The sequence below is a fragment of the Vicia villosa genome, linkage group LG5, assembly GCF_029867415.1.
Source record: "Vicia villosa cultivar HV-30 ecotype Madison, WI linkage group LG5, Vvil1.0, whole genome shotgun sequence".
In the NCBI taxonomy this organism is placed as follows: domain Eukaryota; kingdom Viridiplantae; phylum Streptophyta; class Magnoliopsida; order Fabales; family Fabaceae; genus Vicia; species Vicia villosa.
The window spans coordinates 28,836,687-28,861,702 of NC_081184.1; the positions used below are offsets into that span (position 1 = coordinate 28,836,687).

The 25,016-nt window shown below is 36.6% G+C and overlaps 2 protein-coding genes across 2 annotated transcripts; both read left to right on the forward strand.

Annotated features, from left to right (window-relative positions):
* The first annotated feature begins 981 nt into the window (after window positions 1-981).
* LOC131606449 (protein ENHANCED PSEUDOMONAS SUSCEPTIBILITY 1-like) lies at window positions 982-19,949 on the forward strand. The gene is made up of 2 exons (XM_058878675.1): window positions 982-1,550; window positions 19,180-19,949. The coding sequence occupies exons 1-2, from the start codon at window positions 982-984 to the stop codon at window positions 19,805-19,807; spliced, it is 1,197 nt and encodes a 398-aa protein (XP_058734658.1). The 3' UTR covers window positions 19,808-19,949.
* Window positions 19,950-21,911: 1,962 nt separating this feature from the next.
* LOC131606450 (protein ENHANCED PSEUDOMONAS SUSCEPTIBILITY 1-like) lies at window positions 21,912-23,550 on the forward strand. Its single transcript, XM_058878676.1, has one exon. The coding sequence runs from the start codon at window positions 22,039-22,041 to the stop codon at window positions 23,350-23,352; it is 1,314 nt and encodes a 437-aa protein (XP_058734659.1). The 5' UTR covers window positions 21,912-22,038; the 3' UTR covers window positions 23,353-23,550.
* The last annotated feature ends 1,466 nt before the right edge of the window (window positions 23,551-25,016 follow it).

The following is a 25,016-nucleotide window of genomic DNA, read 5'->3' on the forward strand; positions in this document are numbered from 1 at the left end:
GGCACAAATACGTCAAAATTAATGGCTGATGAAAGGAGATTAGCGAAGATAAAGGAGGTTGCAGACGCGGGAGAAATGCTCTCAAAGAATTACAGATGGAAATAATGGTAACATGGTATCCCTAGAACTCCTTATGTAACCCCTAGGGAAGATGAACCATGAAATCCTTCGGCGTTAGTAAGCGTGAGCCGCGTGACCAATAATCGAGATCTCAATGTAATTTGTTAAAGAAGACTAAAATGCCCTAGTACTAGAAAGAATCATTACCTCTAGACATAGGGACACATGAAGAGATGTACATGTGAAGCATTGTTAAACACGCGGGAGATATTTAATGCACTTGTTTCCAAATACATCAATTTCCTGAAAGCCCTCGTTCTAGAACGCATGAAAAAAGGGTTTGCAGACAATTGTTATGGGTTGTCTGAAAGTCTACGTAGAAGGCCCAATTAAAAGTGTTGAAGAAGAAGATGCACCAAACAGGTGGACGCTCGATCTTGTTGAGGACATGCGATCATGCCTTACGTCACATCTCACATTGTTGAATATAATCGACCGAAAACCCATATAAGGTAATTCCACCTGATTTATTACGTCTATTTATAAATAATTCTACTTACTTCTATTTATCGATAATTCTATATAATTTATTACTTTATTTATTAATAATTTTGCCTATTTTATTACCATTTTTATGGATAATTATATTTACTTCTATTTATTAATAATTATACCTACTTTACTGCCTCTATTTATAGATAATTATACTTACTTCTACTAATGGATAATTCTTCCTAGTTTATTACCTCTTTTATGGATAATTCAACTTATTACTATTCATAGATAATTCTATCTAATTTTTTATCTTTATATATATATATATATATATATATATATATATATATATATATATATATATATATATATATTCGTGTGTTTGTGTTCATGCAACCATAGTATAATACGATCTAAAACAAATATATGGATGTTGTCAAAATCCTCTCAACTGATACAATCAAGGCATTAAAATTCAGTGATAAAGAAATCGATTTGACTCCATGGGATCTCCAGTATTTTTCTGGTACACCCAACAAAAAAGGCCTTCTTTATCACCACCCAGTAGTATCAAACCAAATTCAACAGTTAAAACACTCTTTATCATCTGCACTTGAATTTTTTCAACCTCTTGCAGGTCGTCTCAAAATAACGGAACACAAAGACGATATTATCTCGTGTTCCGTTATTTGCAACAATGCAGGTGTGCTCTTTACTCATGCATCTGTAGAAAATACTTGTGTTGCAGATATCTTAAAACCTACCTACGTTCCTTCAATCATCGGTTCATTTTTCCCTTTCGTCGGGGTTAAGAACTATGAAGGAACGTCACAGCCGTTGTTGGTTGTTCAAGTCACGGAGCTAGTCGATGGCATCTTCATTGGTTGCACATTTAACCATGTGGTTGTTGATGGAAATTCCATCTGGCATTTCATTAATTCATGGGCTGAAATTTCACGTGGTTCTTGTCATCATCAAATATCCAAACTTCCAATATTGGATCGTTGGTTTCCAGATGGTGTTCAACGTCCCATACAATTTCCTTTTACGATAGAGCCACACAAAAATCACTCTGATGGGGCGAGTTCTTCACCATTTGATGAAGAACCCAATCTATCAGAGAGAATATTTCATTTCTCAAAGGAGAAAATCTTGCAAATGAAATCAAATATCAATAAACAAATTGATAATACTATCAAAATGACAAATATTTGAGCCAATTTCGTTGCAATACAGATTGGAAAGAGAGGGATTGAGATTTGGCCAAATTAGAAACTTTCACAACAAAATTTTCAATCAAATTTTTCTTAATGGCAATCAAAGATTCACAAAGATTTAATCCACATTTGTTAAACCTAATTATTTCCCTTATAAAATCACAACATTCCCAGAGGCAAGGAGGAGAAAAAAATCTGCAGTCAAAAGTAACCATCGAGCTCTCAAAAACTCAACAAAATTTCAAATTCGGTTCTTGATTTAAGAGGGATTTCCAAGAGATTTAAGGATTCTAACAGGTTCTCAGAGCATCATTGGTTGATTCTCAATCATAAACGAAGTCTCAAACACCAAGAACGCGCGCTCAGAAGCCACGGTTTGTGCAAATTTTCTTGCTTTCGATTACGATTTTGCATGCATCATGGAGGTGTTTTGAACCTATATTTGTGATTAGTATAACGTTGTGAATGTTTCTGGAGATTTAATTGCATTTTTACGCTGTTTTGATCATTACACCATTATTAGGGTTTCGTAGCTCTGTTTAGGGTTTTCAGATATAGACCGAATTGACTCAAATTAAGGCCATCAATGGACTGGGGAGGATGAAACGAATCCATTCGTGTTTTTAGAAACTATTTTTCGTGCGTGTATGCTATTTCGTATATATGCAGGTGTATAGCTACGAAGCTCAGTCCGTAGGTAAAAGTCCAGATCAAAAATGACGGCCTGTTGAAGAAGACGAAGTCGTGGCAAACGGGTATTGGCTAGTTTGAAACTAGCGCGCGCTTTTCCCATCAATTGAATTTGTTTCTATGTATTTGTTTGAATGCATCTATTTATCACAAACGCATCATTGGTTGGATGGCAAGGCGCTTAAGGGTAACCCAAAGGTCCAGGGTTCGATCCCTGGCCTTTGTTATATATATTTTTCTTTCTTTCAACAAGTTGCAAATGCAGATCCTGCGCACCAGAGTTAGGGACATTATCATGGGTACTCGGAATCACCACCGTTGGGTGGCCACCATCAGGGATTTTCACGCACCAGATTGAAGGGTGTATACTATGGATTGCAGCCTCGCTACACTGGATAAGAGCTGAGTTTTCTAATGTTCTTATTATTTTTATTTATTCAACAATAATTATAGCTATTTTATCTTTTATATAAAACTTCTTTTTTCTTTCTAATTTTCTTTTCTTTTTTTTCGGAAAAAACATAATAAATAATAATAATATATTATTTGTTTTAATTGTTTTTTTAATTAATTTAAATTGGTTAGAATTATTTATTTGATTATTAATTTTTTATTCATTGATTAAAAATACGCACTAGGGTTAGAATATTTAATTGAAACCCTATTTTTCACCGATTTAATTAATTAGGTTGAAAACCAATAATTAATTAAATTGATTATTTATTCTGATATTTTATTCGTACCCAAATCAGGGATTACGGAGATCACACATACACTGAAAAAATATTTCTTTGTGCAATTTTTTTTCAGGGTTAGCGACAGGGTTTCTCCCGACTACGCGCCACGCCTTTTACCAAGCTAAGTCCCGACTTTTATTTTCCTTTATTTTCCTTTAAGTAATTATTTGCCTTATAAAATTATTATTAGGGTTAAAACCCTCGAAAGTCAATGAACTATTTTACACTCACGCATTTTACTTCTTTTGCCAATTTTTCAGGGTTAACCTCGAGGCTACCTTCGACTACAAACCATATCAGATCAAATCAAAAGCTAAGTTCAAGTTTATTTCTGTTTTAATTCTATTTTATTTTGCTTTCTTATCAAATTAGGGTTAACCCTAATTATCATTTGAATTGATAGTACACTCACCCATTCGTGTGTTTATTTTCCTTTTCCAATTTTTCAGGGTTTGCCAACCGTCAAAGCTCAATAGTCGGTAACCCTAAATTTAAACTTGTTTATTTATTCTGCCTTAATTATTACTTGAGTCAGATCCGCTGGTTTCTTTTTCCCTTCCCCATATTATTTGTAACTGTTCTGAGGATGTATTGCTTGGCCTTAAAGGCACTTAATCTGTATATTATTGCGTGGTTAGTAATCTTAGGGAGTGCAAGCCTTGAACTGAATTAGCATCACTAATTATAAGATAATTGTTGAATTAATCACGTGAATGTTGTACCCACGCACCCTTTTTTGGTAACCTCTCCTGTTGCCTGTTGCCTGTGGCCTTGTTGCCTTTTGTTTTTTTTGCAGAATAGCCATGTCCCTCGAATACGAGGATGCCTTAGTCATGTTGCCTCAAATAATGCAAAGATCATAAGTCCCTAATGATGCTGCCTTCGATACACTATACATGATCTCGTCCCTCGGAAGTTGCCTACGAAAGGCTGAGGTATCCTCTGGCTGCCTAAACGAAAGGCTATTCTGATCCTTCCCTTAGACTACCTGCCTCTCTATGGCATGGGACAGTCTTATGGAGAACGAACTCTCGATGACCCTTCAATCTCCAAATCAAAGGACTTCCTTGCCCTCCTATGGCAGGGATAGCCCTGAAAGGCTAAAAGAACTCTTCTACAAAAACATTAAGGTAATTGCCCCTAAATGCCTTGCTCTGGCTAAAAACCTTTTTCTACCCTTTTCTCAAATACTTTCAAAAAGCTACGCTTATTTACAAGCTAAAGTCTTATTTCATTTCTAAACTATTTCTTCAAAAGAGCAAAGCAATTAAGAGCCCATGGAAAACCATGGATGCAAAGGGTGCCTTACACCTTCCCTTTGCATAATTACCCCCCGAACTCAAAATTTCTTTAAAAGGTTTTTTTTCTGTTCTTTTAGCCTTTCTAATATTTGGATAAAATAAAAGTCGGTGGCGACTCATGCTTAACCGCGACATTTCGATAAAGTCAGTTCACCGTATTACAGCACTACCAGTGGTTGGGGGCACATTGAGATTCCTACCAACAACAAGAACAGAACAGGAGTTGGATTCTTTCCAACATCATCAAAGGCTATTTCAGGAATTGAGGTAGTTCTTCCAATTCAAGAAACTTTCCACAGTGGAGGTTTTCTTCAACTTGTTCAACAAACAGTCAATACCATCGGTACGGAAAACACCGATGAAGAGGAATGGCTATCCTATCTTCACAGAACATGATACGTCTCCCTACCAGAGTCTGATTCACCTTGCTGTTATCCGACTAAAGAATCTGAAAGTAAGACTCAATCAAGCAGTGATGAAGTTACTAACGGCTTCACCACCAAAAGTCATGTTTCATCAGAAGAATTTCCTCATATCCCCGAAGAAACCTGGGATACATTAGGAGAACCAAGCGGAAAATTCGACTACATGGTGAAATACTCCGCTCCTGAAAGTTCAAAAATCTCTCTTGAAGACATTGTTCCAACTGGATGGAACATTGATTATGAGTACCTCACTCAGCCAGAAGAGATATATAACCATTGCTATTCATCATCAGCATCTGGTGAAGTCATCATTGAGGATTATATCCCCAAGTCACCTTCCGAGACTACAGATTTAGAGTTTACATACCTAGTCAATGCCATCTTGAGAGAAGAGCAAGACCAAAATACAAAAGAGGATGATCTCGAAAGTGTCTCCGACAACGAGTCTCTCCATTCAGAAGATTAGAAGTTTCCTCTAAAGAAAGTCCGACATACTCCACTTGGAAATGGGTATGCTCACACCGCTCACTCTCCTGAAGTAGAAGAAGATCATCTGAGTGTTGCAAAGACAGTGGTTGGTAAATCAAGACCTACCACGGGCCAACTTAAGCCTAAGGTGCCAGATTACCTAGTGCACAATGGGGTTCGCCACTATTGGACAGCTGTTGAAGTTTCGACTGTTGTTCGCACTCCTAAGTAGGAACTTTCACCGTTATTTTGTCCTCTCACCATAGCCCAGGGTGAAGGGATGTTTCATAGGGCTTTGCATTTTACTTTTTCTTAGGAAAATGTCCCTCTTTGCTTCGCCCAAAGCAATAGAGTTTTGTTTTATAGGGTCTTTGTTTCAAGAAATGACTGTCGATAAATAAAAATGTCATTTTGTTCCTTTGTTTGTTTTTCCTTTTCTTTTTTCGGAAATTGGTAATCCTAAAAAACACCCTTAAAAACATCAAAACATTCCATTAACTGCATACACCGAGTCTTCCCTCGTTGTCTAAATAAAACTCATCACACTTATGCAAATTAATCATAAAACACCCCGTTAAAACGTACGATCATATGACTTCTCCAAGCTTTGGGTTTCCTGTATTCGAGACAGAGGAAGAAGAAGACGAAGAAATATCAAAGGAAATTTCACGGTTACTTCAACAAAGGGAAGAGGCCATTCAGCCATGCAATGAGCCTCTAGAGATCATTAACCTTGGTTCCGATGGAAACAGAAAAGAGGTTAAGATTGGAGCTTCGCTCAGTTCAGAGATCAGAGAGAGTTTGATACAACTGCTCAGAGAATTCTCAGATGTCTTCGCTTGGTCCTATCAGGATATGCCAGGGTTGGATACCAGTATAGTGGAGCATCACTTGCCATTGAAACCAGAATGCCCTCCGGTCAAGCAAAAATTGAGAAGAACTCATCCGGAGCTGGCCATGAAAATCAAAGAGGAAGTTCAAAAGCAAATCAACGCTGGTTTCCTCGTCACTTCAGAATACCCTCAGTGGTTAGCTAACATTGTTCCCGTTCCTAAGAAAGACGGAAAAGTCCGCATGTGCGTCGACTACAGAGATTTGAACAAAGCTAGCCCTAAGAATGATTTTCCTTTACCACATATTGACATGTTGGTTGACAGTACAACAAAATCCAAAGTTTTCTCATTCATGGACGGATTTTCAGGATACAACCAAATCAAGATGGCACCTGAAGACATGGAGAAAACAGCTTTCATCACCCCCTGGGGCACGTTCTGCTACCGTGTTATGCCTTTTGGACTAAAGAACGCAGGGGCAACTTATCAAAGAGCCATGACTACACTTTTCCACGACATGATGCATAAGGAAGTGGAAGTCTATGTGGATGACATGATTGCCAGATCAGAAAATGGGGAAGATCACATACAGAATTTGACAAAGTTATTTCAACGCTTACGGAAGTTTCAGCTTCTCCTGAATCCCAATAAGTGTACCTTTGGTGTCTACTCAAGAAAACTCCTTGGTTTCATCGTCGGCAAACGAGGAATTGAAGTGGATCCAGACAAAGTCAAGGCAATTCAAGAAATGCCTTCGCCCAGAACCGAGAAACAAGTTAGAGGATTTCTTGGACGTCTGAATTACATCTCGAGATTCATATATCTCATGACTGCAACTTGTGCTCCAATTTTCAAACTTCTACAGAAAAATCAGAGTTGCGTCTGGACAGACGATTGTCAGAAAGCGTTCGACAGCATTAAGGAATATCTGCTCGAACCACCCATTTTGTCTCCTCCAGTGGAAGGAAGTCCTTTGATAATGTACTTAACCGTCTTAGAAGATTCCATGGGTTGTGTCCTTGGACAGCAAGACGAGACAAAAAGAAAAGAGCATGCCATCTACTACCTAAGCAAGAAATTCACTGATTGTGAATCCCGCTACTCCATGCTCGAGAAGACCTGTTGTGCTTTGGCCTGGGCTGCCAAGCGTCTCCGCCAATACATGATCCGACATACCACTTGGTTGATCTCCCATATGGATCCAATCAAGTACATCTTTGAGAAGCCTGCCTTAACTGGGAGAATTGCCCGTTGGCAGATGTTGTTATCAGAATATGACATTGAGTATCACGCACAGAAAGCCGTGAAAGGAAGCATCCTAGCTGAGCACTTGGTTCTCCATCCACTCAATGGTCATGAATCAACCAGTTTTGACTTTCCGGACGAGGACATCATGTACCTCAAGATGAAAGATTACGACGAGCCACTACCAGACGAAGGACTTGAGATAGGATCCCAATGGGGCTTGATCTTTGATGGAGCTGTCAATACTTATGGACGAGGAATTGGGGCAATCATTGTTACCCCTCGAGGTACTCATATTCCATTTACCGCCAGATTAACTTTCAAATGCACAAACAATGAGGCCGAATATGAAGCTTGCATCATGGGTCTCGAAGAAGCCGTGGATCTAAGAATCAAACACTTGGATGTATACGGAGATTCTACTTTGGTCATCAATCAAATCAAAGGAGAATGGGAAACACGCCAACCAGGGCTAATCCCTTACAAAGACTACACGAGAAGATTATTACCATTCTTCGACATGGTAGATTTCCATCACATTCCTCGTGAAGAAAATAACTTGGTTGATGCATTAGCCACACTCTCTTCCATGATTAGGATAAATCATTGGAATGACATTCCTCTGATCGATGTCATGCGCCTGGATAGGCCCGCTCATGTTTTCACAGTAGAAGCAATCATCGACGACAAACCGTGGTATCACGACATCAAAAACTTTCTTCAAAGGCAAGAGTACCCTCTTGGGGCATCAAAGAAAGATAGAAAGACTTTGATAAAGTTAGCTGGCAGATTCTTCCTGAATGAAGATGTTCTGTACAAGAGAAATTTCGACATGGTTCTGCTCAGATGCGTTGACAAGAAAAAAGCAGAAACACTCATGAGAGAAATACATGAAGGTTCCTTTGGTACTCACACCAATGGACACACCATGAGAAGGAAAATACTGAGAGCAGGATATTATTGGCTGACAATGGAGTCAGATTGCTACCAGTATGCAAAGAGGTGTCACAAGGGCCAAATCTACGCCGATAGAATTCACATGCCACCATCTCTTCTCAACATACTTTCTTCCCCTTGGCCTTTCTCCATGTGGGGAATCGACATGATTGGAATGATCGAGCCAAAAGCGTCAAACGGACATCGCTTCATCTTGGTAGCCATAGACTATTTCACCAAATGGGTCGAAGCAGCTTCGTATGCAAACGTCACAAGACAAGTTGTCGTCAGGTGTATCAAGAATCACATCATCTGTCGCTACGGCATTCCTAGCAGGATAATCACTGGCAATGGGTAAAATTTGAATAACAAAATGATGAAGGAGCTTTGTGAAGAATTCAAGATTGAACATCACAACTCATCTCCTTACAGACCAAAGATGAATGGGGCTGTAGAAGCAGCTAACAAAAACATCAAGAAAATTATTCAGAAAATGGTCATCACTTACAAAGATTGGCATGAAATGCTCCCGTTTGCTCTTCATGGTTACCGTACATCCGTATGTACTTCGACTGGAGCAACTCCTTTCTCCCTTGTATATGGCATGGAGGCAGTCCTACCCATAGAGGTTGAGATCCCATCAATAAGAGTCTTGATGGAGGCAAAATTAATAGAAGCCGAGTGGTGTCAAAGCAGATTCGATGAGTTGAACTTAATCGAAGAAAAGCGCATGACAGCTTTATGCCACAGACAGCTATATCAACAAAGAATGAAGAAAGCTTTCGACAAAAAGGTTCGACCTCGCACAATCAAAGAAGGCGACCTTGTACTAAAAAAGATTCAATCATTTCTCACAGATTCTAGGGGTAAATAGACTCCCAATTATGACGGCCCATACGTGGTCAAGAGAGCTTTCTCAGGAGGAGCCTTAATACTCACGACTATGGATGGAGAAGAATTCACCCGTCCTGTGAACATCGACGCAGTCAAGAAATATTTCGCCTAAATAAACAAAAGAACAGCTCGCTAAGTTGAAAACTCCCAAAGAGCGACTTAGGCAAAAAACAGCGTCTCGGTGAATCGAAAACCCGAAAGAGCGATTCAGGCAAAAGTTAGAGACATAAAAAATATATATATAATCAATCACGGTAGACTTAAAACCGAAAGGGGTAGTTTACGCAAAAGTTAGGGATATATGGCAAGTAACTGTGTTCAGGACAAACTTGATCATTCGAAGTCCATAGCGGAGTATTCATCATCAGTAGGTCATCTTCTACGAAGCACGAATACAGCGCAACTCAGAGTGGAAGGGAAAGACAGTCGTCACATTTCAACGTAGTCCTTTTCCCAAAAATTACCAATTTCCAACTTTGTAAATACTCCATGGAATCAAGCATTTGGCTGATTACCATTCCATAAATAATAATTTGAGCCTTGTGCCTTTTCTTTGAAATCGAGTCTTATTCAGTCTCTTAAAATGCATTTTTTAGGTCTGATAGTCATTTTCTTGAAACAGACGTTTTCAAAAAAAAATGAATTTACTTGCAAAATAAAGGTGAAATTTCTTTCTAAGGTCTACAAACAATAGGAAGAATGCAAACAGTTGCTCCGAAAACGGTTGAGACTCCGGGAACAAAATTCCCCCATGAGGACGCTTTGCGAACATCTCCCGATGACGGATCTTCAATTTAAAATCATTTCACTCACTTCAAATAGCGGACGACTGATAACCTGATATCCCCAATGGAGTGCAAATCTGCAAGAAGAAAACACCTTCTGATCAACAAAATTCAAGTCGTATCACAGGATTTCACATCCGTGACAATTCTATTCGCATTCACTTTATAATCATCATAACACTCATGCATGCTTCACGCATCATATCATATGTCTGCATAAACAATATTGTATAGTTAGGCATTGATCATGCTATTACCCAAGTCACGTGGACTTCAACTCGAGTTTCCCCTGCAAATCATGAAAGGAGAGCCTTTTCCTTAAAGACAACTCATACGCCAGGTTCTCCCCAAGCAGGTTAACAAATAGTAGTCTTCCTCAGGAAGATAGTTTGTTTACTTTTGGTAATCTCCAGCAAACCGACAGATGGCAATCTTCCTCCAGAAAATAGTTTGTTGACTTTTGGGATTTCCAACTATGATTCTCCAACAGTCGACAAATGGTATTCTTCCTCCGGAAGATAGTTTGTCTACTTTTGGGTCTCCTCAGCAGGTCGACACTCGGCAATCTTCTACAAGGATATAGTTTATCCAATTTCGAATGTCCCTACGGAGTCGGCAAATGGCAATCTTCCTCCAGAAGATAGTTTGTTCACCTCCAAGGAATTCTTCAGGAAGAGTCAACAGATACCACTTTTCCTCAAAAAGACGGGTTGTATGTGGTTTAATCCCCTAAAAAGTCAGCAAATGGCAGTCTCTTTCAGCAGAAGACAGTTTGCTCACTTTCTCCCAAGCGGAGATAACGGATGGCAGTCTTCTTCACGAAGATAGTTCGTTTAAGGATTCCTTATTTAAAGTCAGCGAATGGCAGTCTCTTTCAGCAGAAGACAGTTTGCTCACTTTCTCCCAAGCGGAGATAACGGATGGCAGTCTTCTTCACAAAGACAGTTTGTTCAAGGATCCCTATTAAAAGTCAGAAAATGGCAGTCTCTTTCAGCAGAAGACAGTTTGCTCACTTTCTCCCAAGCGGAGATAACGGATGGCAGTCTTCTTCACGAAGACAGTTCGTTTAAGGATTCCTTATTTAAAGTCAGCAAATGGCAGTCTCTTTCAGCAGAAGACAGTTTGCTCACTTTCTCCCAAGCGGAGATAACGGATGGCAGTCTTCTTCACGAAGACAGATCATTTAAGGATTCCTTATTTAAAGTCAGCAAATGGCAGTCTCTTTCAGCAGAAGACACTTTGCTCACTTTCTCCCAAGCGGAGATAACGGATGGCAGTCTTCTTCACGAAGACAGTTCGTTCAAGGATCCTTATCAAAAGTCAGCAAATGGCAGTCTCTTTCAGCAGAAGACAGTTTGCTCACTTTCTCCCAAGCGGAGATAACGGATGGCAGTCTTCTTCACGAAGACAGTTTGTTTAAGGATTCCTTATTTAAAGTCAGCAAATGGAAGTCTCTTTCAGGAGAAGACAATTTGCTCACTTTCTCCCAAGCGGAGATAACGGATGGCAGTCTTCTTCAGAAGACAGTTCGTTTCAGGATCCTTATCAAAAGTCAGCAAATGGCAGTCTCTTTCAGCAGAAGATAGTTTGCTCACTTTCTCCCAAGCGGAGATAACCGATGGTAGTCTTCTTCATGAAGACAGTTCGTTTAAGGATTCCTTATTTAAAGTTAGCAAGTGGCAGTCTCTTTCAGCAGAAGACAGTTTGCTCACTTTTTTTCCTAAGCCGGGTCAACGAATGGTAGTCTCTTTCACAGAAGACAGTTCGTTCCGCTTAAGGATTCCTCGGCAGGGTTGACAAATGGCAGTCTCTTTCAGCAGAAGACAGTTTGTTCCCCTAGCGGTTGGCAAATGGCAGTCCTTCCCAAGGAAGACAGTTTGTCTGTTTAATACCCAAGGAATCAACAAATGACAGTTTCTTTGCAAGAAAGTTTGTCTGCTTCTGAGATGTTTCATCCCCATCAGGGTCGACAAATGGCAGTTTTCCTCCTAAGAAAACAGTTTGTTAATTTCCCAGCGGAGTCAATGAATGGCAGTCTTCTTCAAAAAGATAGTTCAGATTCCTCAGTAGAATTGACAAATGGCAGTTTTCCTACCAGAAAGCAGTTTGTTAATTCCCCAATATACGTGGATGAATGGCAGTTTTCGTCCCGAAAACAGTTCGTCCACTTTCAAGCAAAGTCATTATCTCCTCAAAAGGATGCACGATCATATGGCATTCCTTCAAAGACGTCACATTGAAGAAAAGTATGATAAAGTTTCTTGTCATCCATCAATGGCATCTCTCCAACGGACGCTGGTGAGAAGCTTGATGAGGAAACAAACCCTTGGAGATTTTTCTCTTTATCTGAGATATCGTCCAAAATCACAACTGAGACCAATTTCGCGATCGGAAATCCGAAACAAGGGGAGTGGTTTACCTTTTTCTAAGTATTAACAGTTAGTTAAAGAAGATGGATCATGCATTCTACGTTGCCATCCATTCACCAGAATTTACATAAGCAAATTTCTACAGGAATTTGTCTCCCTATCCCCCGCAGAGTGAGACAACGGGATCAAGTCATGCACAAGGATTTTATTATCGATGCAACATCTCAAGGACGCCCAAAATTCGGGCATTCTTTGGTATTTAAGTCTCTTTCACTCAAGAGAGATCAAGATGTCAATATTTCTCCCTCCAAATGAAAGAAACTTAAATAGGGGCATCTGTCATACCCTAATTTTTACCCCCCCTTGAGATGTCACACCTCCAAATACCTCATCAAACTCAAGACAGGTACTCAGAGTAGTCACTTGTTTGTCTGATACCCAATCGAGGGTGCTCAAGGACAAAGGAGTTCAGGCAAAGGATCAATCAATATGAGAATAAACTCTAATACAATCATAGGATTCAAATGATTCATTTATTCACCTATGTTGATTAGAAAACAGTCATCAGGGCTCAGGTTTGCTCAGCTAGGGTTTTGAACCCATCAAGGACTAAAATCAGGGACCACATTTGGGAAACCCTAAAAATCCCCAGGGCATCACTCAAAGGATTCAATCGTATTCAAATGATCCATATGACAATATCCATAAGGCATTACACTTCAATTCAAGATCTACAGTCATCAATTTCATCTGGTCGACAATTAGGGTTTCAGACCTAATTCACTAGCATAGTTGACTTTTAATCAGGACATGGATCCAAAACTCAAAGCATGACTCAAGAACTTCTATTACCTCAATATAATCCATTCATATCACTCATTTGAGGAGGAGAACTTGATTCGTTACCAAAGTCCAAGATTTCACTTCATCTGGAAAAAGTCAACGATACAAGATCACCTTTGACTTTTAAGATTATTGGTCAAACCATGACTTTTAAGGATCAATATCATCAACATATGATTATTGAAGTCATTTGACCAAAGAAAATCAAGAAAATCAATCAAGAATCAAAAAGTCAAAGATTGACTTTTTATACTTAGAAATTTTTCTAAGTGTTTAAAGGTCTTTTTTGCAAAACTTTGGAAGGGAATATCTCAAAATATCAAGTACAAACTGAAAAAAACTTCCAACATCAAAGTTGTAGATTTTGATCCAATGAAAAACTTTGTCACATATGATTTTTTGGCTAGAAATCAACCATTGAAGAGATATGGAGCTTCAAAGTTGCTGCCTTCATAAAACTAGCAAAGAAACCCTAGTTTTCTTCAAACTTCAAGCCCATTTTTCACAATTTTCCCAAGAGATTTTGAAGAAACTCCAAACTAATGAATTGAAGTACATGTTAATGGCTTTCCAAATTGTGCTCAGCCTTCTCCAAATTCATTTTGAGCTAAGAGATATGCTTGTTCAAAGTAGGGCTCATGAAGTGAAATTATAGGTCATGTACCATTTTGAAACTTTGCAATTTTGTGCAAATGGCTTCACTAATGGATGCTACACGACCCATAATACATCAGTAAACATACCATGCATTCACTTTCACCATGGCATAAGGATTAGAGAATATTCCCAAAACAAGAACATGTGATTATGTAATGATTACATTTGGGAAATTTATGGCAAATGGTGATTCACCAATTGGAATCTTTCTTGAGCCAATTAGAGAGCTCAACACCTCAAGTCTATCCCCTAAGATCATAAAATATCAATGGATGGGGAGCTAGCTCGAAAACACCATCATTGCATTTTGAAGATTCCTTGAATTCCTTCATGGCCAAGAAATCAAAACTACTTCACTAAGCAAGCTCACTCTCTCAAACTACTCTGAGCTTTTTGCCTATAAATATAAGTGCTATACTCCATATAATTCACACCAAAGCAACTCTAATTCTTGCTTTCTCTTTCTCTCCCTCATGCTTATGGTTTTCAAAAGTTCTTTGGCAAGAAGAATCGAATTCTTCAAACCAGAGCTCTTCTTTTGAAAGTAAGCACTCTAACATCTCAAGGAGGTTCATTAGAAGTGATCCAAGCACCTGGATCACTTCTGTAAGTGCAAGAACACCATCTTCACTTTCACTTTGGAGTAGAGTCAGTTGGAGGTCTGTAGATCAATTCAGGAGCTGTCAAGCAAGTCTAAGCATTCAGACACATTCCTTATGGTGTAGTGAAGCTATCCAGATGGTCGCAGCTCATCTGTAAGTTCAGAATCACCATCTTCCATTTCTACTTGAAGCTCAAGCAAGAGGGGTCGGGTAGATCATTTCAGAGGTTTTCAAAGCAATCCAAGTGCCCAGATAGCATAAACAAGGTCCAAGGAAGCTTTTGTGATCATTCATTCAAAGTCAGGAGCTTCCTATCATTCACACGACCTTCAGTTTCAGAGGTAAGTTTTTGAACTCCACCTCTTTAATTTAAGCACTCTTTGTGATAAAACTCGATACCATTTCATTCAGCATCATCAGAGGATGAAAAATCCTCTATCATCATTTGTTTATCTTTCAGTCTAGTCATTTAATTTGATTTTTAAGTTCTAGGGTTCTTCATGTTTTTCAGTTAATTCATTAGATGTAGTTAATATAAATCTGTGTTAGCTATATATTTAGAATCGTGAGTGAATTTAGAACAAGTTTCATGTTTACACCTTGGCCATTGGTTGAGAATTGAGAGATCTGGAAATTCAAAAATCCAAGAGCTAGAAGTTGAAGACGAAGATGGCAGTTGGCGCGCCATTTTCAAACATTCTTGGTCAAGTTTAAAATATATTTAGTGCAAGGTATTCATATAACGAATACATTGTTATAGCCCAGTGGTAAAGAGAGTTTGTGTGTTGCGCGTGCCCAAGGTCTGGGGTTTGAATCCCCCTCGCCCCAGACCTTTTGATTTTATTTTCTTTTTTGCTCTATGCACTTAAACAACATATGTATTGCATTGGAGTCACCACTATGACACCAAGCGCGCGTTGGCTGGTTGGTGTGTGTTTTGAGTACTGGCTTCAAGGGCGTGGGTTCAAACCATGGTGAGGCCAAAACCAATTTTTTACTACTTTTCTTCTTCATTTTCTTTACAACTTCACACAACAAATTAACCAATCAAATTAAATCATTTTTTTTTATTTTTCACACACTTGTCACTTAACATATCTATTTTATGAATAATAAAAAAAATCACAAAAATATTATTTATTTGATATATTTTTATTAGGTTTAAAATAACATATTTTTAAGTATTTTAAAATGCTTTAAATATAGTTTTCTCTTGATTTTCAAAACCTAATCTCTTGTAAATACTTTTGTGATAAAACCCTAATCATGTAGATCTTAATTAGGTATAGACTTTGTCTTTACTCTAATTAAGTTGACTTTTGTCAATTTTCAAAACTGTTTTTTCAAACTTTAATTAAACAGACGACCAAGGTTTTCAGACAACAAAACCTTGTATCATTGCAAATCATTTTCAACTGTTTCTTATAAACAGTAAATCAATCCATGGGCCTCTAATAGAGTGTAAGTCCCATCACCTTTTTCTTTTCATAGTTTGTTTTTTTTCAAAACTGTATTTACAAAATCTTCTTTCTGTTTTCAAAACATTCTTCTGGTATTTGAAGGGCATTATTCCCGGTGAAACTCTTCAGATACCTATGTGACCTATGTCCATCTTCACTTCTTCTGTTTTCAAAAACCTTTAACTGTTTATCATAAATATTCAATTGTTATCAATAAAACATCAATTGCTAGCGAGGCTTTGTACATGCATCTTCAAAGGCCTCCACTCCATCCAGGTTAGGCTTTACAAGCTTTCGATTTACAGTTTTCATTTAAATTACTGTCAAGTATATACTGTTTATATATTGTTTAGAACTACGTCTGAGTGTAAACCTTAGGACAGTTAAACTATATATATATATATATATATATATATATATATATATATATATATATATTATACGATTATGGCCTAGGATTGAGAATGTCTTCCCGGTGAAGGCTCTTTCCTAATTAGAGATCTTTAGTTCTAACCCTCAAGATGAATTATTCCCGGTGAAACATCTTGAAAAAAACCTTAGAACCCAAAATAGGATACATCCACCCAAGAGGAATTATTCCCGGTGAAACCTCTTACCCATTTGCTTAGAGCCAAAATAAGTTCAAAACCACATAGCTTTCTCTTGTGCTATAACAAGGACCCTCGATTAGCCTCCTCTTGGGCTTTGTTCAAGGACCCACAGGCTTCTTAAAAGCATTCCCAGCTTCCTCTTGAGCTTGTATACAAGGACCCGTCAGGTTTCTTATAAACATAGGAACGGGTCTTTAGTCACCTTTTAGCCTATCCTGGTGAGTTTCTTCCACTCTTCAAACCAAACTTTAAACAAGCTAAGAATGTATCAATCTCACATTGAGTACACCTTTTGGAATGAGAGACATGGACAGTCTCTGTCACCCTTATCTTCATTAATTCTCCTTAGCAGAGTCTAGGATCCATAATTGTCTATCTTTAGTCAGTGTCAGCCTTAATCTTGGGCTTTAAACAAGAAGTCTCAATTAGTTAATCCTTCTGCCATCAGTCAAAAACCCCTGGAAAGGGTTAGCCTCCATTCATTCTTTCATTTTTAACAAAATTCCCTAGAAAGGGTTAGCTTCCAAAAATTAAACTTTCAAAAGATAAAACTCTCCAGTAGAGTAAAACCCCTGGAAAGGGTTAGCCTCCAAAATCAGTCCTCTAAAGTCATAATTCCCTGGAAAGGGTTAGCTTCCAAAAATTCAACTTTTAAAAGATAAATATCACTTAAGGTCAGTCTCAGTCAATAAAAACCAATTCCCCGGTAGAGTCTACTTTAGGTCAACCATTCAAACAAATTCCCCAGTAAGAGTCAATCTTCCAACCTGGGTCTTTCATTCAACAAAAGCACAATCCTCAGTAGAGTCAACCCTTAGGATAACCCTCAACAAAAATCCCCTCTGAGTCAAAGGATCCCACACTGGGAGATCTCTCTTCATTAAAAAGTCAGCCTCAACCTTGGGCTTTATACAAGGCACATACTCCTCTTAGAGTCAAAACCCTACTTATAGGTACTCCCCTAGAGAGTCAGCCACAACCTTGGGCTTCGTACAAGGCAGATAATAGAGTCTCCCCAGTGAGTCCTTCACCATCAAGTAGCCACAACCTTGGGCTTTGTACAAGGCAGATAAACCACATTTCCTATGTCAAAGATTCCTAACCTCTAGGATCTTTTCCCCATAGAGTCATCCATACTCAGTTTCCTCCATAGTCAGCCACAACCTTGGGCTTCATACAAGGCACAAAATAATGACTTCCCCATCTAAGAGTCAGCCACAACCTTGGGCTTCATACAAGGCACAAAAAAGAGTCTCCCTAGATAGAGTCAGCCACAATTCTGGGCCTTGTACAGAACACTAAAAACCTTTCAATCATAAAACAAATAAACACTCTCCAACTAGAGTCAGCCTCAATTATGGGCTTTGTACAGAATACAATACCTTTTAGCTTAAGTTAATTTCCAGTGGAGTCATCTTCTAGAGTCAATAAAAACAATTAAAAAGCCTCAAGCTTGGGCCTCATACAAGCCAGCTAAAAAGCAAATCTTTCAAACAGTAGATAGACATAGATTATCTCTATAGAGAGACATTTCTCCTATCTCACCACATTCAAACAAACAAACATTTCAACTTCAATTTCAATTTCAATTTCAATTTCAAACATTCTCCCATTTAGGACTTTGAAAGGCATGCTCTGAGGAAAACAAACCCAGACTTGTACACTTTCCCTAATTTGGATGAGAATCCTTCTTTCATTCAAGAGACACGCGACTGGAATACTTGCAAACATACAAGTAAGGTCCCTCTCTTAATGAAATGAATTCAGCTTTTCTTTCACTCTTTTAAATGTTTGTGGTGGAATAGTAGAAATACCTCTCTGTAAAGATAATTTCATGTCTCTTTACTGTAAACAGAGATTTAATTCAAGCTTCAACCTTGAGCTTTAAGCAAGGCATCAAAAACAATTAATTTCCCTAATTAGTTCTCCGAACTACAAAAAGCTCTGACTTCCATTAGGGATATGTAGGCATGAGGTTCACAAGGAATCTCAGCGAGCTAATAAAATACCAAAAATAGTCTGTCTGTCTTTCTTTTAAATCAATTCAATTTTCCCTCCTAACACAAAGGAGAAACTTTCCCAATAATAAGCAACAAACACAAACACATACACACAGAGAAGGTTCCCGTAGAGTACTACGGATATGTAGGGTGCTTAAACTCTTTCCTATGTATAACCGACCTCCCGGACTCCAGAATTTCTAGTCTAGGTGAATCCCCATACTTAGCAAACTCCTAGGGTTTATTTGAGATCTTTTTCCCCTTTCCTACTCGTAGGATAATTAAAAATTTCGTGTGATATCGTAGGAAGAACTGAAACAAAATTCATCCCGCCACGGGCGCATTCTCCTTCCAAATTTCGCGTGAAGGGTCTAGCGTGCCGTCCTCCCAATTGAAACGGGGAGGTAAAAAAACGACACCACAGATGGCATGTTCATTGCTTGCACAATCAATCATGTGGTTGCTGACGGAAATTCCTTGTGGCATTTCATTAATTCATGGGCTGAGATTTCTCGTAGTTCTGGTCATCATCAGATATCCAAACTCCCAACATTGGAACGTTGGTTTCCAGATGGTACTCAACTTCCCATACGTTTTCCTTTTTCGCTGGATTTACAAAAGAATCACTCTGATGGGACGAGTTCTTCAACATCTGATGAAGAACTCCATATATCAGAGAGGTTATTCCATTTCACAAAGGAAAAAAATTTGCAACTAAAATCAAAAGTCAATGCAGAAATTGATAGTACCTTCCAAATATCTTCTCTACAAGCGCTTTTTAGTCACGTTTGGTGCTCCATTATTCGTTCCAAACAAATTAATCCACAAGAACAAGTCCATAGTATATTAATGATAGGGGTTAGACCAAGATTTGTTCCACCATTGCCGGAAGGTTATTTTGGAAATGCATTTAAAGGTGGCATGGTTGCGATGAAAGCTGAGGAGTTGGTGAAGGAAGATGGTGTTCGTAACACCTCCCTAGAGATAAACAAGTTAATTGCATCACACTCTAATGAGAAGATAAAGAATCACTTTGACTTTTGGTTGAAAAATCCAAATGTTTTTATACCTAAGAGCATGCCGAATAATTTATTAATCATGAGTAGTTCTCCACGATTTGATGTTTATGGTAATAATTTTGGATGGGGAAAGCCGGTTGCAGTTCGTAGTTCAAATTAAATAAATGGAATTATTAGTGTGTTTGGTGGAATAGAAGAAGGTAGTATTGAACTACAAATTCGTCTCCCTTATAATATTTTGGAGGCATTGGGAAATGACATTGAGTTCACGAATGTTGTGTCCAACTAATGCAACTTCAAGATTTATAATTCATGAATAACTTATGATATTTAATTCTTAGTTTTTTCTTTCATAAAAAATATGTTTTTTGTTTTGATTAATTTCGCATTGACATGGTGCATGTGGTTACTTGTGTCGTGCACGAAGTTGTACTTGTATTATTCTAATGTGTGGTAATAATCGGTAAGGGGTCAGGTTAATGTGCATAAGGTATATCCTTATGCACGGTGCATAAGTCTCGTACGAGTAATATTTAAATTGTTCCGAGTAATATTTTAGTTAGAAACGAGTAATCATATCATAATTCATGAATAATATATGCATTATTTGTACACATCTATTAATTATGAATAATTATTAATTGTGAGTAATGAGTACACTATTCTGAGTAATATTTACATCATTCTGAATAATATCGAATTTTAACTATTTTGAGTAATATATTCATTGTTCTGAGTAATATTTATACTATTTTGAATAATCTGTATATTATTTTGAATAATAAATATAATACTTTGAGTAATATAAACAATATTTGAGTATTTATCCACCGTGCATAAGGATATACCTTATGCACATCAACACATCTCACTCGTAAGTACTCAATTCTATTGGAGAGAAATTTTAATAAAAAATTTAATATTTATTTAAATTTTAATTTATAATAAATATTGTTTAATTTTTTTTTTAACTTAAATGCGTTTGTGATCTCTATTTTAGTGTTGTTTTTTTTTTATCTTTTAGTCTTATTTTAAAAAAATAGTCTTGATCCCGTATTTAATATTTTCTAAGTTTTTAGTCTCCTTTCAAATTTAAAGAGATAACAATGACGTGACAAGAATAAAAGATATTTTAAAAAATAGTATTAATTAATTTATAGCGTAATGATAAGGATAAAAAAAAAGGTGAATATTTTAAAATTAAAAAGATACAAAGTATCTTTCCATGTGATATAACTCCATTTTAGAATATAATTACAGCAAAGTGTGTTTGAACGTTTTGCATGCACTTTTAAAAAACAAAGTCAACATTTAACAGAGTGTTTGTTTACTATTTTATTACTCCACTCAATTTAATTTTATGCAATTTTGTACTAACTTTAAAATTCAGCAATTATTATTGCTGTTAAATATATTTTTGGTTTCTATAAATATTTTAATTTTGGCTTTTAATCCCTATAAAAAAATATATTGACTTTTAGTCTCTATAAAATTACTTTTGCACTCACTTTTGGTCGCTATACGGGGACTAATACTGAGTGTAAAAGTAATTTTATAGTAACTAAAAGTCAATATTTTTGAAAGATACACATTACTCTCTTACTTGGATGACATAAATACATTTCACAAAAAAAAACCAACAAGGTCCATATCATATATTAAATACTTGCCAATTGAGTTAAAGATGATCCTGAATCATAATAAATAAAACTTATTCTTATATAAAACTTTCAATATTTTTTTTGCTTTCACATCGGTTCTGATCTACATAGTAGATCGGCTAAACCGACTTGTGCTACGGAGACACGTACACTGATCAAGCTTTGTTTCTATCAAAAATCGAACATGATATTCTCTGATTACCGTCCTTTGCATGGACTCGTTTGCCACTCGAGCCCAAACGCTTGGTTAAAATTTTTAATATTTTCATCAAACAAAAAGTTTTAAAATAATTTTTTTTAATTAAATCTTTAATCAACATTCTTCCATTTTTGAATCGTCTCATTCAAAGAAAATCTAAAAAACTCAAATAAAAAAAAATCCTAGAAAAAAAAATCCTAGAAAATAGTTGTAACTTCTAAAAGATGGAAATTCAAGAATGATTATTTCCAAGAATAATTTATGGGTTTCATTTCTTGATAACAGTATGAAGTTTCAATAAAGAGACAGAAACTTAAGTTTACGTAAACAACTTTTTATATTCTAAACTTGAGTTTACGTAAACATCTTTTATATTCTATATAAACTTGACTTAAAATTTTATTGAATAAATATTTGTTTACTTGCATAAATTTTATTGAATAATGGTTCTATGAATTATTCAAAGTTTTCTATATATAGAATGTGTTCATCCAAGCACTAACATAGTCTAGTCCAGCCTGAAACAAATACATGGGTGATATCCGAGTCCTCTCTACGGATACAATCAAGGCAGCAAAATCCAGTGATACAAGAATCAATTTGACTCCATGGGATCTCCAACATCTACATGCTCCATCTAACAAAAAAGGCCTTCTTTATCACCATCCTTTAGTAGCAAATCAAATCCAACATCTAAAACACTCTCTATCCTCTGTCCTTGAATTTTTCCAACCTCTTGCAGGTCGTCTCAACATAACAGAACACGAAGATAATATTGTCTCGTGTTTTGTTATTTGCAACAATGCAGGTGTACTCTTTATTCATGCCGCGGTGGAAAATATTTGTGTTGCTGACATCCTAGAGCCCATCTACGTTCCTTCAATTGTCAGTTCATTTTTTCCTTTTATCGGAGTTAGTAACCATGAAGGCACATCACAACCATTGTTGGCTATTCAAGTTACGGAGCTAGTTGATGGCATCTTTATTGGTTGCACAGTCAACCATGTGGTTGTTGATGGAAATTCCTTATGGCATTTCATCAATTCATGGGCTGAAATTTCACGTGGTTCTTGTCATCGTCAAATATCCAAACTCCCAATACTAGAACGTTGGTTTCCTGATGACATCCAACACCCCATACAATTTCCTTTTAATATAGAGCCACAAAAGAATAACTCTGATGGACCGAGTTCTTCACCATCTTATGATGAAGAACTCAATATATCAGAGAGATTATTCCATTTTAAAAAGGAGAAAATCTTGGAACTAAAATCAAAACTCAATACACATATTGATAGTACCATCAAAATATCCTCCCTACAAGCGCTTTTAACTCATGTTTGGTGCTCCTTCGTTCGTTCCAAACAATTTGATTCACAGGAAGAAATTCATAACATGTTTTTGATAGGGGTTAGACCAAGATTACTTCCACCATTGGAAGAAGGTTATTTTGGAAATGCAATTATAGGTTGCATGGTTACCATGAAAGCTGGAGAGTTGTTAAAGGAAGGTGGTGTTTGTAATGGTGCTTGGGAGATGAACAAGTTAATTGCTTCACACTCTAATGAGAGGATAATGAGTCACTACGAGTCTTGGTTGAAAAATCCAATTATTTTTAGGTTTAACGGCATACCGAATAATAATTTTTTAATCATGAGCAGTTCTCCTCGGTTTGATGTTTATGGTAATGATTTTGGATGGGGAAAGCCAGTGGCAGTTCGGAGTTCCAATAAATCAAATGGAATTGTTAGTGTGTTTCCAGGAATAGAAGAAGGAAGTATTGATCTTCAAATCCGTCTTCCTTACAATATTTTAGAGGCAATGGAAAATGGCCTCACTTCATGAAGGTTGTGTCCAATTGATGCAAAGTTATGATTTATAACTTTTATGAATATAAGTTTTAGATATTTTAAAAAAAAAAAGAAATAAAGGAAAGTGTGTTTCACATTTTGTTAATTTGGTTAGTTTGGTTATTATTATTCTGTGCACGAAGTTGTACTTGAATTATTCTAAAGCATGGTAAGTGCTCAATTATTGGTATAAGTTGGTATGTACTGAACCAGCATATGATGGTATGTGTTAAACTGAACCAAACATGTTGTGTTGATATGAAGTGAACTGAACATGTTGATATATATATATATATATATATATATATATATATATATATATATATATATATATATATATATATATATATATATATATATATATATATATATATATATATATATATATATATATATATATATATATATATATATATGTTGAACATAGTGATATGCCATGCTGATTTTTTAAGCATGCTGTAAAAGTGTTATACTTGTTATGGTAAATTGTTATACTTTTGTTAAATATGTTATGCAGAACTGGTTTTTTAAGCATGCTGTAAAAGTGTTATACTTGTTATGGTAAATTGTTATATTTTTGTTGAATATGTTATGTAGAACTTGTAACACTCTAAAATCTCGTCTCTTAATTTAAAAGAGAACAACAAATATACATGAATAAACATAACCATTATGGTGTCACACATACTTCTCAATCAAACATTCATTCTTTTTAAAATTTAAGAAATATCGCAGCGAAATTTAAACATTTAAGCAATAAAAACATCTTTTGTTCTCAAAAGGAATTAACTTTGAAATAATTGAAAATACCATTAAAAATAAATCGCTAAGATAGACATAACAAACCTCATTCCAATGTTACACTATCAGAGAATTATTCGCATAAACTAAATAAACACATAAATAAAGAAGTGAAGATAGCCATCTCAACCATCCTCTAACACGCATGACAGAAAGGCTTCTTTACCTAAGTATCTGAAAAAACGGCATAAAAGCCACACAATAACAAACAAGGGTGAGAATGTATTCAAATCATGTTAGTGGTGTATAATACAACAAGGATAGATACAAAACGTAATTCAATCAATCATCAATAATTCACCATGTAATATCATGTATGTAATAGACACCTCGACTCTACTACAATGTATGTGGTACCAAAGTTTGGAAATTTCATAGTTATGTTACTAAATTCATCCACGGGTTCCATCTCTAAATCCCGAGCTCACAAATGGTTACACCTCTAAACCATGAGCTCCTCACTAATTCCATCTTTGAAATATGATTCATCACTGATCACAACTCTAGCTCAGGACTCGTCAACAGACCGAAGCCCCTACCTATCACCTCTCTACATGATGCATGAATGCTACACACGCAATACATGAAGGCTCACGACTACCTCTATCTCCTAAACTCAACATCGGTTTCATCTCTGAACCGAGCTCAACATGATAAAATTAATATCAATATAAGGTCACACTAACGGTTCCATCTTTGAACCGAACACCTCAAACATGATCAATTATTAAAGGGTTAAATATGTTTTTGGTCCCTATTAAATTACCAATTTTTTTTTGTCCTTATTAAAAAAAATGACATGTTTTAGTCCCCACAAAATTATTATGCACGTAGTTTTAGTCCATATGTTAAACCGAT